Here is a 16833-nt window from a genome sequence, read left to right on the forward strand (position 1 = left end):
AAAAAGATAGTGAGAGATACAGAGAGAGAGAGAGAGACAAATAGACAATGAGAGAATTGTGTCAGAGGCATGTAATGACATACAGAAGAAACAGAAGTATGGAAAGACATACAGAAAGAGTGAGAAAAGAGGATGGCAAAACAGCCACAGAGACCATAATGAGGGAAGTGTGAAAGCCATACTGAGACAGACAAACAGAAAAAGAAAAAGATACTGAAGAAGTTAGGTTGGGAGCCAAGCAGAAAGAATTACAGGGAGTGAAAGGCATTTTGTTCTTGGAACCTTGCCACGCAAGATCTTCGAGCTAGAGAAATCTATCCATATAGAAGAAAATGTTTTGTGTCTGTATTCAACACCGTGAACATCTAGCAGTATTCTTCTTCATTTGCCAGGTCTATATGTTTTTCTGCTTTCCAATTAGCTAGTTCCAATTTTGTTATCTCACAAAACTTTTCACCCTAAACCTATCCACTTTTCCCAATTCCCCCAAAAGTTTCTCCCTATATTACAGCAAAAATAAATTCCCTGAACTACAGCTAGAATTACAGTTCTTCACTCAGCCCACTATATTCCCTCTCCCTAGCATCTGTCTGAGGCTGAACCAGACTGTTTGCAACCTTGGTGTTGCATTTGACCCGGAAATGAGCTTCCGACCACATATCCGTGGCATAACTAAGACCGCCTATTTCCACCTCCATAACATCGCCCGTCTCTGCCCTTGCCTCAGCTCATCCACTGCTCTGAAACCCTCATCTATGCCATTCTTACCTCTAGACATGACTATTCCAATGCACTCCTGGCTGGCCTCCCACATTCTACCCTATGTAAACTTGAGATCATCCAAAACTCGGCTGCCCATGTCCTAACTCGCACCAAGTCCCATTCACCCATCGCCCCTGTGCTCGCTGACCTACATTGGCTCTCGGTTAAGCAATGCCTCAATTTAAAAATTCTCATCCTTGTTTTCAAATCTGTCCATGGCCTCGCCCCTCCCTACCTCTGTAATCTCCTTCAGCCCCACAACCCCCCGAGATATCTGCGCTCTTCAAATTCTGCCCTCTTGAGCATCCCAGATTATAATCACTCAACCATCGGTGGCCGTGCCTTCAGCTGCCTAGGCCCTAAGCTCTGGAATTCCCTCCCTAAACCTCTCCGCCTCTCTACCTATCTTTCCTCCTTTAAGATGCTCCTTAAAACCTACCTCTTTGACCAAGCTTTTGGTCATCTGCCCTAATTTCTTATGTGGATCGTGTTGTGTCTGTACCTGTGCCGTTATACTTAAACACAATTAGTGCTCAGAACCCCGAGATTGCAAACATGCTGCTTCTTTATTCAAAAGGAAAGTTCCGGAGAAAGTACAGAACAAAAGAGAACAAACCCAACCATTCATCTACTGTGACAGCGCCACCGCAGGTGGGAGGAGAACACATAATACATAACATATTCCTCCCCTCTTAAATGAAATGTCCACATTATTCCTCAACAGGTAAGTTACTTTCAATGCACTCAACTAACCAAGGGTAGAGGTAGACTGCCTCAAACCCTGACTTTACCCTGGGGTTTATTCTGCCCCAGTCTTGAGGGTAAGTCGCTAAGCCTACAGATCCAAGCGTCTTGGAGGCCACCACTCTCTGACAGGATACCGGCGATCATCGCTGGCTTCCACAGCAGTAGGCATTGACACAGGCCTGGATGGAGAAGGTGCCTGTGTCAGTCGAAAGTCAGGAGTTTGCACAGGTGGAACAGTCTCTTTGACTTCCTGTGTTGGAGAAGAGCACTGTGGCAAAGGATGCTGGTTTGCGGTATCATCCGGAAACAGTTCAGGCCAACCAGCCGTTGGAGCCTCTGTGGCTGTCTCTGCTCCTAGCAACAGTTGATCAGTGTGTCTTCTCCAGATGACGTCCTCAGCAGTCTCAACCGTGTAAGACACAGGGCCCGTCTGCGCGATCACCGTAGCAGGAACCCATTTCGGTCCAGTGTTGTAGTTTCGAGCTGGGACGTGCTCTCCAGGATGAAACCGTCTCTCCTTGGCTCTTTTCTCTCTTCTTTCAATTTGAGCTTGTTGTTGACGTTGGACAACCTGCTCTGCCCTTGGAGGTTTGAGTAAGTCAAAACTTGTCCGCAACTGCCTCTTCAGCATGAGCGAAGCGGGGGAAATTTTGGTTGTGGCATGCGGCTCGTTCCTGTAGGACAACAGGAAGCTGTTCAGACGTTGGTGGATTGAGCCCTGACCTTGCGATGCCTTCAAGGCGTGCTTCAAAGTTTGCATGAACCTTTCTGCCAGGCCATTAGTAGAGGGATGGTAGGGCGCAGACCGGATGTGTTGGTCACCATTCACTTGCAGGAAGGTTGCAAACTCCTGTGACACAAATTGTGGACCGTTGTCACTTACGAGTTGTTCCGGTGAGCCATAATGGCTGAACATCTCACCAAGTTTCACAATTGTTTTCTCTGCCGTGGTAGACCTCATCACAGCGACCTCCAGCCACTTGCTACGAGCGTCCACAACCACCATAAATATCTTCCCTTCGAAAGGACCGGCGAAGTCCACATGTACGCGCTGCCACACTTCTTCAGGCCAATCCCAGGGGTGTAGGGTTGCCAGCTGTGGAACATTCCGGGCTCTTTGACACGGGGAACATGTTTTGGCTTTCTCCTCAATGTTTCCATCGAGACCTGGCCACCAGAAGTAGCTTCTTGCCATTTCCTTCATCCGAACCATCCCACTGTGGCCTGTATGAAGTTGTTGCAGTACAGGTTCCCTCAGAGGTGGCGGAATGATGACACGGCGTCCCCAGAGAAGACAACCTGCCTGGACGGAGAGCTCATTTCTTTTTGAAACGTAAGGTTTCAAACTAGGAGAATCTCCTGTAGCTCTCCCTCGAATGACATCGTCCATTACCTCAGACAGGACTGGATCGTTGCGGGTGTACCTTTGCACCTGAACTGCAGTGACAGGTGCTCCCTCCACTTGTCTAAAGTAGAAGATGTCTATTTGACGAGGCTCTGGGGGAGTAACAGGCAAGGGCAGCCTCGAGAGACCGTCTGCGTTGCTGTGCAAGTCTGATTTGCGATATTTGATGTCGTATGTGTGTCCCGACAACAGTAAAGCCCACCTTTGCATCCTGCTTGCAGCAAGAGACGGAATTCCGGTGTGGGGCCCGAAGATTGAAGTCAATGGACGGTGGTCCGTCAGGAGTGTGAACCTTCTCCCAAACAGGTACTGATGAAATTTTCGAATTCCAAAAACGATTCCCAAGGCCTCGCGCTCAATCTGTGCATAGTTACTCTCGGCCTTGTTCAAGGTGCGTGATGCGAAGGCGATAGGTTTCTCTTCACCAGAAGGCATGATGTGGGATATGACTGCTCCCACACCATATGGTGATGCATCACATGCTAGCTGCACGGGTAGCTTTGGGTCGAAGTGTGTCAGGACCTCCAACTTCAGCAATGCTTTCTTTGCTTGGGCGAAAGCTTTGTTGCACAGTTCAGTCCATTTCCATGTTTTGCCTTGACATAGCAACTGATGTAGTGGCTTCAGCAATGTTGCTAAGTCTGGAATAAACTTTCCATAGTAGTTAAGTAGCCCCAGGAATGAACGTAACTGGCTCACATTCTGGGGTGCTGGGCCTCCACGATCGCCTTGACCTTTGACGGCACCTTGTGCAGGCCAGTAGCGTCAATCACATGCCCCAGGTACTCAACTGAAGACTGAAAGAATTCACATTTGTCCTTACGAACTCTGAGTCCGTACTTTTTCAGTCGCTGTAGTGTCGCATCCAAGTTCAGAAGATGATCCTCCTCATTTGTCCCAGTGACAAGGATGTCGTCCAGGTAGCACTGGACTCCTGGCAGTCCACTCAAAATCTGATCCATTGCCCTTTGGAATAGAGCAGGGGCCGACGTAATTCCAAACGGAAGGCGGCAGTACCTGTATAGCCCCTTGTGTGTCACAATTGTCAGCACCGCCTTTGATTTGTCATCGACATGCATTTGTAGATAAGCCTGGCATAAGTCGATTTTGCTGAACTTTTGCCCTCCAGCCAGGCCCGTAAAGAGATCACCAATGAGGGGAAGAGGGTACTGTTCCGCAGACAGCACCGTGTTAATAGTCACTTTAAAATCCCCGCAGATTCGAATAGATCCATCCTTTTTCATGACAGGAACAATGGGTGTGGCCCATTTGCTCACGCTCACAGGCTCCAGGACTCCATTCTCGACTAAGGCCTCCAAGTTAGCCTCAACTTTTGGCCTAATTGCATAGGGTACAGGTCGGGCTTTGTGAAACTTCGGCTTGCTGTCAGGCTTAATGTCCAGTCTCACGCTGATCTTTTTCATGCTTCCAAGTTCACCATTGAAGAGTTCTGCATGTTTGTTTAAAACTGCAGTCAGACCTGACTCCCCTTTTGACATCATGCGGACAGCAGGCCAGTCCAGCGTGATTTTCTCTAGCCACGCACGTCCCAGTAGAGATGGGTAATTTCCCTTTACCACATATAGTGTCAGTTTCGCAGTCTGTCCGTTCAATTTAACTGTCACCTCAATGACGCCTCTCATGGCCACAGGTTCGCCGGTATACATCTTTAGCACAATGTTTGTTGGCTGAAGGGTAAGATGCTTTAGCATTTTGTTGTAGACAGTGTCTGAAACAAGGGACACAGCCGCGCCTGTGTCCACCTCCATCCGCACTGATTGTCCCTCCACCAGTGGTGACACCCAGTAGCCATTTGGACCACCTGCAACCATCAGTATGTGCACCTCAGAGGTGTCGCTCCCCTCTGTTTTGCTTGTTCCATCATGCTGCACTGAATGAACACTCTTTTTCTTCTCTTGTCCAAATACAGACATTTTGTTTTCATGCTTCCCAGCTCTGTCTGTTCTTTTTTTACCTCTACAGGCACGTTCAATGTGACCCTTTTTGCCACAGTTTCGGCATTCCAGCTCCGTACACCAGCAGTCATTAGCGTGATGGCCCGTTTTTCCACAACGGTAACGTGTCGTTCCGCGCACCTTTAGGCTCAGACGACACCTTGTAAACTCTCCCCGTTGAACTAAACTGGTGAGCCTCCTTTTCCGCCATCTCCATGGAGACACTAACTTCAATGGCCTTTTCAAGAGTAAGGTTGTCCTCAGTAAGAAGGCGCTTCTGTGTGGCTGCACTTTGCAGACCACACACAAGTCTGTCTCTAATGGTGTCATTCAGCACCTCCTTGAACTCGGAGTGTTCTGACAACCTTTTCAAAGCAGCAATAAACATAGTCACTGTTTCCCCTTCCTCTTGATTCCGTTTGTGAAATCTAAATCTCTCAGCAATAACCAGAGGTTTCGGTGAAAAATGTGCTCCAAGAATTTCCACTAGTTGTTTATATGTTTTAGTTCCTGGCTTAACTGGCTGTACAAGGCTGCGCAGTAAATTGAATGTCTTTGCTCCCATTATACTCAAAAAGGTAGGCACAACCTTATCGTTTGCCACCGCATTCGCCAAAACAAAATAGTCAAAACGTTTCATATAAGCGCTCCATTGCTCAACATTTTCATCAAAATCACTGATGTTTCCGAATATAGCAGACATCTCACATTTCAAATTTTAATTTCTGTTTACTCACTGCACCCGTAACGTTAATGTAATGCTGCAATCTCTGTTCCGAGTGTTTTGTAGTTGAAAACAAGAAAGTTCCCACAACGCAGATTCATCCGATCCTCGTCGCCACTTTGTTGTGTCTGTACCTGTGCCGTTATACTTAAACACAATTAGTGCTCAGAACCCCGAGATTGCAAACATGCTGCTTCTTTATTCAAAAGGAAAGTTCCGGAGGAAGTACAGAACAAAAGAGAACAAACCCAACCATTCATCTGCTGTGACAGCGCCACCGCAGGTGGGAGGAGAACATATAATACATAACAGATCGGTGTCAATTTTTTGTCTTATAATACGCCTGTGAAGCACCTTGGGACGTTTTACGACGTTAAAGAAGCTATATAAATACAAGTTGTTGTTGTAAAAATAAAATTTGTAACATACAGTATTATACATAGAAAGCTAACACTTAATAATAATAATTCAACTTTATTGTCATTGTACAATGCACAAGTACATGAACAACAAAATGTGATCTTGCAAGCTCCCATGAGTCCCGTACAAATAACATTAACATTAAACGTAAATAGCACCGTCCTGGGAGAAGCAAAGCCGCTGCGTCTGTGCGCGCCGCCATTCCATTTCCACCATTCCTCCTGTCCGACAATCTTCAACCCAACGCCCGGGCCTGCTCACCAGCCGCCCCTCCCAGGGGCTCCTTCTGTGACCTTCTCACCAACCGCCCCTCCTCGGGGCTCCTTCCGTGACCTTCTGCACCTGGTCTTCCCTGATGGTCACCCCTACCAGGTACTAACCAGGCCTGGCTCTGCTTAGCTTCCAAGCCTTGCCAGTGACCCTGTCCCTAGTCCCAGGAACAGGGCCAGAAACAATCACAAACTTACCCATTTTGTTTTCCAATTGCCCCACACGGCCTGATGGATCCCGTGAGCCTCGAAAGCACCTCCAATCTCAGTACCGTTAGCCTCTTTCCAAGTCAATGATCTAAAGGTTGGAATTATCTTTGTTTCCCTGTTCTGAATCCTTTCTTCCTCCTTCAGTGCAATAGCGTGGGAGTGCTACATTGTCAGATGTGCTGTCCTTAAGATGGGGCATGATGGTCGATTCCCCGGTCATGCACTCCCAGCGAGGAGTGGCTGTCACAGAGAGCGCTCCCTGGTACATTTAAACAGATGGAAAATCAAGTCCCTGGGCCTGCAGTTTCCTTACCAGTGCTCCCTCAGGAGCGCTTAATTGGAGAATCAGCCCTGTTAATCCAAGGCTTTGCCTGCCCCTTCTGTTGGCTTAGAAAAATGTTTAAGATCCCATGACATTACTTGAAGGCGGTCAGGGAGTCCTCCCAGTGTCTTGGCCTACATTCCTCCCTAAATCAACATCACCAAAAAACATTAACTCGCCCTCCATCTCCTTGCTTTTAGTGGGAGCTTACTGTGCAAGAATGGTTGTCATGATTTCTTATGGTGACTTTACTTCATGGTAATTCATTGTATGTGAAGTGTTTTGGGACATTATTGAGAGATGCTATATGAATGGAAGTCATCCTTTCACAGCTCGACCAGCTAAGCCCCGACTTCAGCAGTGCATGCAAGAAACTGCATGGCCACAGATGTTGTCCTCTCGCTTGGCAAAAGGGCCGAAATGGCCTCTATCTGCACTGTGGGGTTTCTGTGATTCTTGTTCCTGTGTGATTAAATAACACACTATCAACCTGTGCTCTCTGCTCCGTCTATATTATCTGTTTTGCATGTGTTCCCCAGTTGGTCCCTACTCCACCTGGATTTTCCTCTGATTTGTGCCCACGATATGCCTATTTCCCAGATGCAAAGCACAACTAAAAGGGGATGGAGACCCGTTATAGAATTATACAGCACAGAAGGGCACACTTCGTGTTTACTTTCAGTGACCCCAGAGCGTGGATGAACCTGGTGCCTCAAACAGGCGGCAAAGTAAATGGTCTAAAGGTTGGAATCATCTTTGTTTCCCTGTTCTGAATCCTTTCCTCCTCCTTCAGTGCAACACCATGGGAGTGCTACATTGGAGAATCAGCCCTGTTAATCCAAAGCTTTGCCTGCCCCTTCTGTTGGCTTAGAAGAATGTTTAAGATCCCATAACATTACTTCCCACATAATTTTCCTGGGTGTCCACCTGGCAGAGGCTCAAAGGCATCAGCACCCACTGAAAGTGTGCCTCAGAGGTTGCTCGTCACCCCCTCAGATTGGAAAGAAAGAACTTGCATTTATGCAGCACCTTTCGTGACCTCAGGATGTTCCAAAGTGCATTACAGCCAATTAATTACTTTTGAATTGTAGTCGTGTTGTATCGTAGGGAAACACAGCAACCAATTTGTACACAGCAAGGTTCCACAAACAGCATTGAGATAAATTAGCAATTTTAGTGACATTGATTGAGGGATGCGTTGGTCAGGGCACTGGGGAAATTCCCTTGCTCTTCTTTGCAATAGTGCCATGGGATCTTTTACATCCACTTGAGTCTTTTACGTCCATCTGAGAGGGCTGATGGGACCTCAGTCTAACATCTTATCCAAAAGATAGTGGAGCACTTCCCTCAATATTGCACTGACATGTCAGCCTGGATTTGCAGGGTTTTTCCCCGCCCGCCTCCTGTATTCCAAAAACATCCAGCCTGTCCTTTAATGGCTAAAGGTGGCTCTGACCAGTCCTTGCCCCTCCTCCTTCCTAATACCCATTGGTGGGATCTGCTGCTTCCCACACGCTGGCCTGGAGCTGCTGGCGTCGCCATGGCAACTCCCCCCGCGCCTAGGGCATGCTGGGAACGTTCCACGGCGGAAGCTGATTGGCTGCGGCGGCTATGGCGGCCTCCAGAGTGCGGCTGTTGTCGGTGGGGCTCCGGGCCGCCGGAGTAAGGTAAAGCGGGGCCAGGCGGGCGGGGGACATACGGGTAGAGCTTGGCCGGAGCAAGAGCCGGCGTTAACTTAAGTGACAGGTCGCCTGAGGGAGGGTGTGTGTCGGCTCGGCTCCCAGAGCGGGAGAGCGGCAGCACGAAGGAGCCGTTTGTGGGCTTGAACCTCATTAAACCCAGCCGAGTGACTGTCACTCGTCAGGTGCGAGATTTGACCGGTGCCTCGACTTGCGTTGCCTCCTGTAAGTGGAGGCTCAGGATCAGTCCAAGTATTGGATTTAAATTACCAAACGGTCCATTACCAACCCCCCCCCCCCCCGGTTTTGCCGCATTAGCTTCAAGCTGTAAAGAAAGAAAGATTTGCATTTATATAGTCGCTGTTGTAATGTAAGAAATGCGGCAGCCAATTTACACCCAGCAAATCCCACAAACAGCAATGTGATAATGAGCAGATAATCTAATTTACTAATGTTGGTTGAGGGATGAATATTGGCTCTAGGACACAGGGAGAACTCCCCCGCTCTTCTTTGAAATAGTGCCATGGGATCTTTTACAGCCAGCTGAGCGAGCAGACTGGGTCTCGGTTTAACGTCTCATCCAAAAGACGGCACCTCCGACAGTGCAGCACCCCCTCAGTACTGCACTGGAGTGTCAGCCTAGATTATGTACTCGACTCACTAGAGTGGGACTTGAACCCACAACCTTCTGACTCAGGCAAGGGTGCTACCAACTGAGACACAGCTGACACTTTTGAAGTACTTTTGAAGTGTAGTCACTGTTGTAATGGAAACGCAGCAGCCAATTTGTGCACAACAAGCTCCCACAAACAGCAATGTGATAACGACCAGATAATCTAATTTACTAATGTTGGTTGAGGGATGAATATTGGCTCTAGGACACAGGGAGAACTCCCCCGCTCTTCTTTGAAATAGTGCCGTGGGATCTTTTACACCCACCTGAGAGAGCAGCCGGGGTCTTGGTTTAATGTCTCATCCAAAAGACGGCACCTCTGACAGTGCAGCACCCCCTCAGTACTGCACTGGAGATCAGCCTGGATTATGTGCTCAAGTCACTAGAGTGGGACTTGAACCCATGACCTTCTGACTCAGAAGCGGGAGTGCTACTGACTGAGCCACGGCAAACTAAAGTGCTTTTAATCCATCACAAGCCTGGTCACTTATCTCCCGCCGCCTGTAGTTTTGCTACATTAGCTCCAGGTTGTATTTTTTGAATGAATTTGGCAGAGTTTTGTTTTCCGGAACATCAACAGGTTCCGTTTGTAAATCTTGTGTTTGATGCGGGACTTCAATGCTGTTCAAATTTACCCAAATAAGGGAATAAAGAGCAAGCTTGGTTCTTGCAAGTTGAAAGTTTTGTAGATTTTTACTAAAGCACAATTCAGCTCTGTAATACTTCTGTTTAGAGGTTTCAGGCAACGTTTAATTAAACTTAGAAATGTTTAATATTTGTTTTTTCCCCAATGCAAAGGTAATTAGTATTTGAAAAATAGCACAAACTGTGATTCATATACTTGACAGCTAATTAAAACGGTGACGGTTTAAAATGGTGTCTTCCTCTTGTTGTTCTGACTGCAGACCTCAAGGGAGGTAGAAGCAAATAGCTTGAAAAAATGTTTTTCCCAAATGCATTCAAGGGAATGAGGGTGTGCTAAAATTGCATTCTTTTCAAAAGGGCATCAAATTTTCTCCTGCCTTGTCATGAATGTGGTAACATTCTGAGGCAGGGTATGGTGAGCATCAGTACTCTTGCATAGGAACAGGAGTAGGCCATTCAGACCCTCGCGCCTACTCTGCCATTCAGTTAGATCATGAGGGCAGGTGGCTTGATCTAATAGAGGTGTTTAAAATGAAGAGGAGATTTCGATGGGGTAGATACAGAAAAACTATTTCCTCTGGTGGGGGAATCCAGAACAAGGGGGCACAATCTTAAAGTTGGAGCCAGGCCATTTAGGAGTGAAATCAGGAAGCACTTTTTCTCACAAGGATAGTGGAAATCTGGAACTATCTTCTCCAAAAGACTGGGTGGGTGCTGGGTCAGTTGAAATTTTCAAGACCAAGGTCGATAGATTTTTGTAACGTAAGGTTATCAAGTAATATAATTTATCTCGCCTGCCAAGGCTCCCCTTGACCTAGCCTTAAACCCGCATCTTTCTCTAGTTTTTCTCCTATCTCCCCTCATGCCCTCCCTGAGCTCACCTTGTCCATGAAACAGCACCTGCTCTCTCAACTCTATTCTTGCTAAACTGCTGACCACCCAACTTGCCCTACTGGCCTCATTGCTACCTGATATTGTAAATGGTTCTCTCTCCTCAGGTACTATCCCCCCTCCTTTTCAAATTGGCCATCATCACTCCCTCCTCAAAAAAAAATCCTTGACCCCTCTGTCCTTGTAAACTACCGCCCGATTTCCAACCTCCGTTTCCTCTCCAGAATCCTTGACCGTGTTATCGTCTCCCAAATCCGTGCCCATCTTTCCCACAACTCCATGTTTTAACCTCTCCAGTCAGGTTTCCTCCCCTGCCACAGCACTGAAGCAGCCCTAATCAAAGTCACAAATGACACCCTCTGTGACTGGTGCATTATTCTTCATCATTCTCAAACTGCAGACTTTGACACAGTTGATCACACCATCCTCCTCCAATGCCTCTCCTCCGATGTTCAGCTGGGTGGGACTGCCCTCGCCTGTTTCCATTCCTATCTATCCAGTCGTAGCCAGAGAATCACCTGCAATGGTTTCTCTTCCCACCCCCGCACTGTTACCTCTGGAGTCGCCCAAGTATCTATCCTTGGCCCCCTCCTACTTTTCATCTACATGCTGCCCCTAGGCGACATCCTCCAAAGACGTATGTCAGATTCCACATGTATGCTGACGACACCCAGCTCCATCTCACCATGATCTCTCGCGACTCCCTCCACTGTATCTGTGCTGTCAAACTGCTTGCCCAAAGTCCTGGATGCGCCACAGTTTCCTCAAGTTAAACATTAGGAAGACTAAAGCCATTGTCTTTGGCTCCCACCACCAGCTGCAGTTCCCGCGCAACCAACTCCATCCCCCTCTCTGGTGGAACCTTGTCGTCCTTTTTGACCGAGATGAGCTTCTGACCCTGATATTCTCCATCACAAATACCACCTGCGTCCACCTCCGTTATGTGCCCTGCTTTAGCCCATTTTATACCCCCTTGACTTTCAATGGCATTACCATTGTCTAATCCCCCACCATCAATGTACTAGGGGTCACCATTGACCAGAAACTTAACTGGACCAGCCACAAAAATATGGTGGCTAAAAGAGCAGGTCGGAGTGCTGGGTATTCTGTGGCGAGTGATTCACCTCCTGACTCCCCAAAGACTTTCCACCACCTACAAGGCACAAGTCAGGAGTGTGATAGAATACTGCCCACTTAGCTCGGTGAGTGCAGCTCCAACAACACTCAGAAGCTCGACACCATCCAGGACAAAGCAGCCTGTTTGATCGGCACCCCATCCACCACCTTAAACATTCACTCCCTCCACCACCGGCGCACCGTGACTGCAGTGTGTACCATCTACAAGATGCACTGCAGCAACTCGCCAAGGCTTCTTCGGCAGCACCTCCCAAAACCTGTGACCTCTACCACCTCGAAGGACAAGGGCAGCAGGCGCATGGGAACACCACCACCTCCAAGTTCCCCTCCAAGTCACACACCAGCCTGACTTGGAAATATATTGCCATTCCTTCATCGTCGCTGAGTCAAATTCCTGGAACTCCCTCCCTAACAGCACTGTGGGAGCATCTTCACCACATGTATTGCAGTGGTTCAAGAAAGCAGCTCACCACCACCTTCTCAAGGGCATTTAGGGATGGGCAATAAATGATGGCCTTGCCAGCGATGCCCACAGCCCGTGAATGAATAAATAAAAAATGAAAAGTTTGCTGCTGAATCCCTCATTCGTGCTTTTGTTACCTCCAGACTTGACTATTCCAATGCTTTCCTAGCCAGTCTCTTCCACCCTCCATAAACTTGAGCCCATCCAAAACTCTTCTACCCTTTTCCTATCCTCCATCAAGTCCCGTTCATCCTTCACCCCTGTGCTCGCTGACCTACATTGACTCCTGGCCCACCAGCATCTTCATTTTAAAATTCTCATCCTCCTGTTCACATTCCTACAACCCTTTGAGAAATCTGCATTCCTCTAACTCTGGCCTCTTGTCCATCCTTCACTTCCTTCACCCCGCCACTGGCAGCCCTGCCTTCAGCTGTTTAAGCCCTAAGCTCTCGAATTCCCTTCCTAAACCTCTCTGTCTTTCCCTCTCGTCCTTTGAGACCCTCTTAGAACCTACCTCTGACCAAGCTTTTAGTTGCCCCACCTAATATCCTCCTTTTGGCTCGGTGTCAAGTATTGTCTGACTACACTCCTGTGAAGCACCTTGGGATGTTTTCCTGCGTTAAAGGCGCTATATAAATGCAAGTTGGTATTGTTGTAATGTCCCGTGATTATCCTGTTTAAATATAGACAAAGATTTTGAAAATAATGATTCTATTACCCCTGAGGTCGATTGCTGAAACAAATTGAATTCTGTTACAGTGGAAATAATGGCCCGTCATTTGCAGTCAGCAGTGAAGCAAAGACGTTCGCCGCTGGCCCCGAAGTAAGCTTTCCACAAAGATCTTGTGATCTCTGGGACAAGGTGGTCGGCTTTTCCGGCATTTAGTTGCGATCAGTGCCAGTTAATGGGGAATCTCTAACGCGAGCTGCTATGACGTTAACCAGCTTTCTAACCAGCCAATCACAATGCAGAATTCTCACAGACCGGGAACCAGGAAGTGAATAAGCTCCTTTTATTCTAACTTTTAAAAAATGTTATAGAGCAAAACAAAGACTGGGGTTCTCACATGGGGGGAAAGGCAAACCTGAAATAAAGATGAAGAAACTTTTTTTTAAAGTTACATTTTTTTTTAAGTTTCTTAAAAAATTTAATTTTTATTAAAATGGATAAATTTGACACGCCACAAAATTAAAATGAGTTTTTCAGGGCCATAACGTTTGTTTAGCAGTCAATATGCTGTTAAAATCCCAATTACACCTAATCCAAAAGGGTCTAACTTTTAATGGGGTATTTAACAGCGAAATTACTGAGGAAAAAGCCCAAGTTTGTCAGTTTCTCTGATTTCACTGATTGCCGGCTATGCGGGCTGGGTGGGTGGGAAGGATGGTGTCAGAGCAGTGAATGACTGACCGCAACTTCAGGATTTCCGCATTGGGATGCACATGCGCTAAACCCTGAAGCTGCAGTCAGTTTCAAAGGGGTAATAACGGCGAACGCTGATATTACCCACTGCAAATTCCGGGCCAGTGACGTTGACCCTGAAAACTGCTGCATTGTTGTAAAAGCCCCTCAGAGAACGGAACCTGCTGCCCTTGCCTGATCTGGCCTACATGTGACTCCAGTCCCACACTGTGTAGTTGGCTCTTCATGCTATCTAAAGTGGCCGAGAATTGCAGCAACCAGGGATGGGCAGTAAATGCGGCCTTGTCATCATCTCCCACGTGCCAAGAACAACTTAAAAAAAAGTCTACTGTTGATTTGAAGTTTTTTGCACAAAATAATTGAATTATCCAGTAGTTTAAATTAAACATCTTTAACAAGGGTGGACTGTACATTCTTGCGTCTAAAGAACACCCCCACACCCCCCCCCCCCCAACCCCCCCAGCAGTGTATTTGAATGCTTTTTGTTTTCTAGGTATTTAGTATCTAATTTCTGCATTCAGTGAAGCCCACTGTCCCGGTGTGTAGTCAGTCGGTTCACTGTAAGGTACCAGGCCAAGGTGCTGCTGTTGGTAGCCTAGATTAAGAGGCTAGGTTTGGAAAAGTTGGTCCTGTTGAAGCCTGGAGGTGAACACAGCCTTTTCAGACAGGCCCATTTTTCAGGCCACCTGGATTCAGGCTGCATACAATGGAGGTTCTGTTAGGCACCACAACTAGGGATATTGCAATGTACGGTATTGAGTATGATGTCAATGTGAGGATTAAGCAGGATCTAATGGGCCCTCCTAACGGGCAGCAAAGGGGATTGAGTGCAGTCAAGAGTCTGGCAAATGGATTTGACCTTTCACACAAGTGTGGCCCTTTAGCTTTGGCCCTGTAGGTAGTTCCAGAGAGAGAGTAAGAGGCTCTACCATATCCAAGACATCTTGTGCTCTGTGCACAAGTAGGATGCTCTGAGGTAGTCAGATTGTCTTGTCTCAGTTTTCTCAAATCCCCTCGCACTGTTACACTCAATGAAGACCTGGGTGCCATAGTGAATGGCTGAACCCGTAAGGCTGGAAAATGATGGCAAAGCCTAAAGCTACTGCAGCTTGAACCACCCGTTTTCCTCCCCAGCAAGAGGGATACCACTAACAAGTAAACTAGTAATCCTGGCAACCAGTCTAAACTAAAAGTCAATACAAGGTTTTTCACAAGTTGGGTTTAGTAAAACATTCAGCATCCTGTGGTGCCCACTGGCTGGGGATATTTGTTTTGAATGTCATTGTTTGGCTCAATCCTCTCATAAGCTAGAACGTGTTTGCCCTTTTCTCGACCGGTCCCCGAGACGGCATTGCGATGGATGCATCCCATCGAGGGAAACGTACACCTGGGAGGAGCGGTACAACCGGCGGGTGAGCGAGCTGCTCTTGTGCCTCTCAGTGGCAAGAGACAGGAGCAGGCCTGTTTAGCTCCGAGATTGGTACCTGGTGAGTAGGGATCCTAACAAAGCAGCAAACTTTGCTTTGTTAAGAGGAGGTCTGCTTTCACTAGTGCAGTCGTGGGTACAGGAAATTCTTTGGTATCCGGCACCGACGGGACCGGCGTGGTGCCGGTTTATCAAAAAGTCCGGATTACAGAGAGGTATAGTTAAAAGGTACGAGAGCTCCGTACACAGCAACAAATCCAGGTTTCCCTGTTGCTTAGCAACATGTGCAGGAACTCCGGCCACAGACCAAGTGTCCCTGTTGCTTAGCAACAAGTGTAGGAGCCCCAGTTACACAGCCACAGATCCAGGAACTGCCACTAATATGAAGTAAAACTTACCTGAACCTACTCCTGAATTTTGCCGGTTAACAGAGATTTCCGGTTATTTAGGTGCTGGTAAATCGAGAGTTTCCTGTACTCCGAGGTTGGGGCAGAAATGCAGTTGTCAATTAGGGCTCCCAACTTGGTTGATCAAAGTACAGATTGGCCTGCTTGCTCGAGTTGTCAGTTCTGCTGCATTTTAATGGTGGTTTCTTCCTTTCTTCTTTCCTGGTTTTCAGTCCGTTGTCTGTGCGCCACCCCTCGCTGACTCTGTGCTGCTCGAGGCGGTCCATCCGGAGCTTTTCCAACTGTAAGTACACAATTGGTCCGACTACTTTAGAAATGTGTCTCATAACAATGCTTTTCAGGAACATGCTTATGGTGCTTACCAGTCCTGTGGCTCTGTGATTGTTAGGACCCTGAGGCAAAGATTAGTGGTCCAAGAACATGGGTGGTGGGATTTTGAAGTTAATCCAAGCAACCAATTTGCACACAACAAGATCCCACAAACAGCAATATGAGAAATGACCAGATAATCTGTTTTTAGTGATGTTAGTTGAGGGATAAATGTTGGTCAGGACACTGGGAGAACACCCCTGCTCTTCTTCGAAATAGTGCCTTTAGGATCTTTTACGTTCATCTGAGGGGGCAGGCGGGGCCTTGGTTTAATGTCTTATCCAAAAGGCAGCACCTCCGACAGTACCGCACTGTCTCAGTACTGCACTGAAGTGTCAGACAAGATTATGTGCTCAAGTCTCTGGAGTGGGGTCCAGCCAATTTGGTTTGCTCCACGTGACATTAAGAGACTGAGTGCAGTGGACACCTCAAAGGTTGTAACACCATTGCCACTGTAATGCTGAAGGTGTGCACACCAGCCAAGCTATTCCAGTGCTGCTATGACACTGGCATCTGTCCAACAATGTGGCAGATTGCCCAGGTATTTTCTATCCACAAAAAAACAGGATCAATCTAACCCATCCAATCGCCGCCCTATCCGCCTCCTCCCAATCATCAGTAAAGTGTGGAAAGAGTCGTCAAATGACACTTCCTCACCAATAGTCTGCTCACCGACATTCAGTTCAGGGTCTGTCAGAATCATCCGGCTCCAGACACCCTCACGGCCTCGATCTGAGCAAGAGCAGAATGCCAGAGGAGAGGTGAGAGTAGCTGCCCTCGACATCAAGGCAGCATTGGACCAAGTATAGCGCTGGGAAAACTGAGTTCCATGGGGATGAAAGGGAAAACCGTCAAGTGGCTCGAGTCATACCTGACGCAAAGGAAGATTTCCTCAGGGCAGTGCAC

At 47.5% G+C, this 16833-nt stretch overlaps 1 protein-coding gene across 1 annotated transcript in view; it reads left to right on the top strand.

Annotated features, from left to right (window-relative positions):
* Positions 1-8375: 8375 nt before the first annotated feature.
* pisd (phosphatidylserine decarboxylase) overlaps positions 8376-16833 on the top strand; it is a 115384-nt gene continuing 106926 nt past the window's right edge. The window contains exons 1-2 of the mRNA XM_085962027.1: positions 8376-8481; positions 15771-15841. Of these exons, the coding sequence (XP_085818153.1) occupies positions 8426-8481; positions 15771-15841 (127 nt within the window). The 5' untranslated portion in view covers positions 8376-8425. The remainder of the gene's footprint in view (positions 8482-15770; positions 15842-16833) is intronic.

Source organism: Somniosus microcephalus, chromosome 19, assembly GCF_052327205.1.
Source record: "Somniosus microcephalus isolate GS21.2 chromosome 19, FLI_Smic_1.0, whole genome shotgun sequence".
NCBI classification, from domain to species: Eukaryota; Metazoa; Chordata; class Chondrichthyes; order Squaliformes; family Somniosidae; genus Somniosus; species Somniosus microcephalus.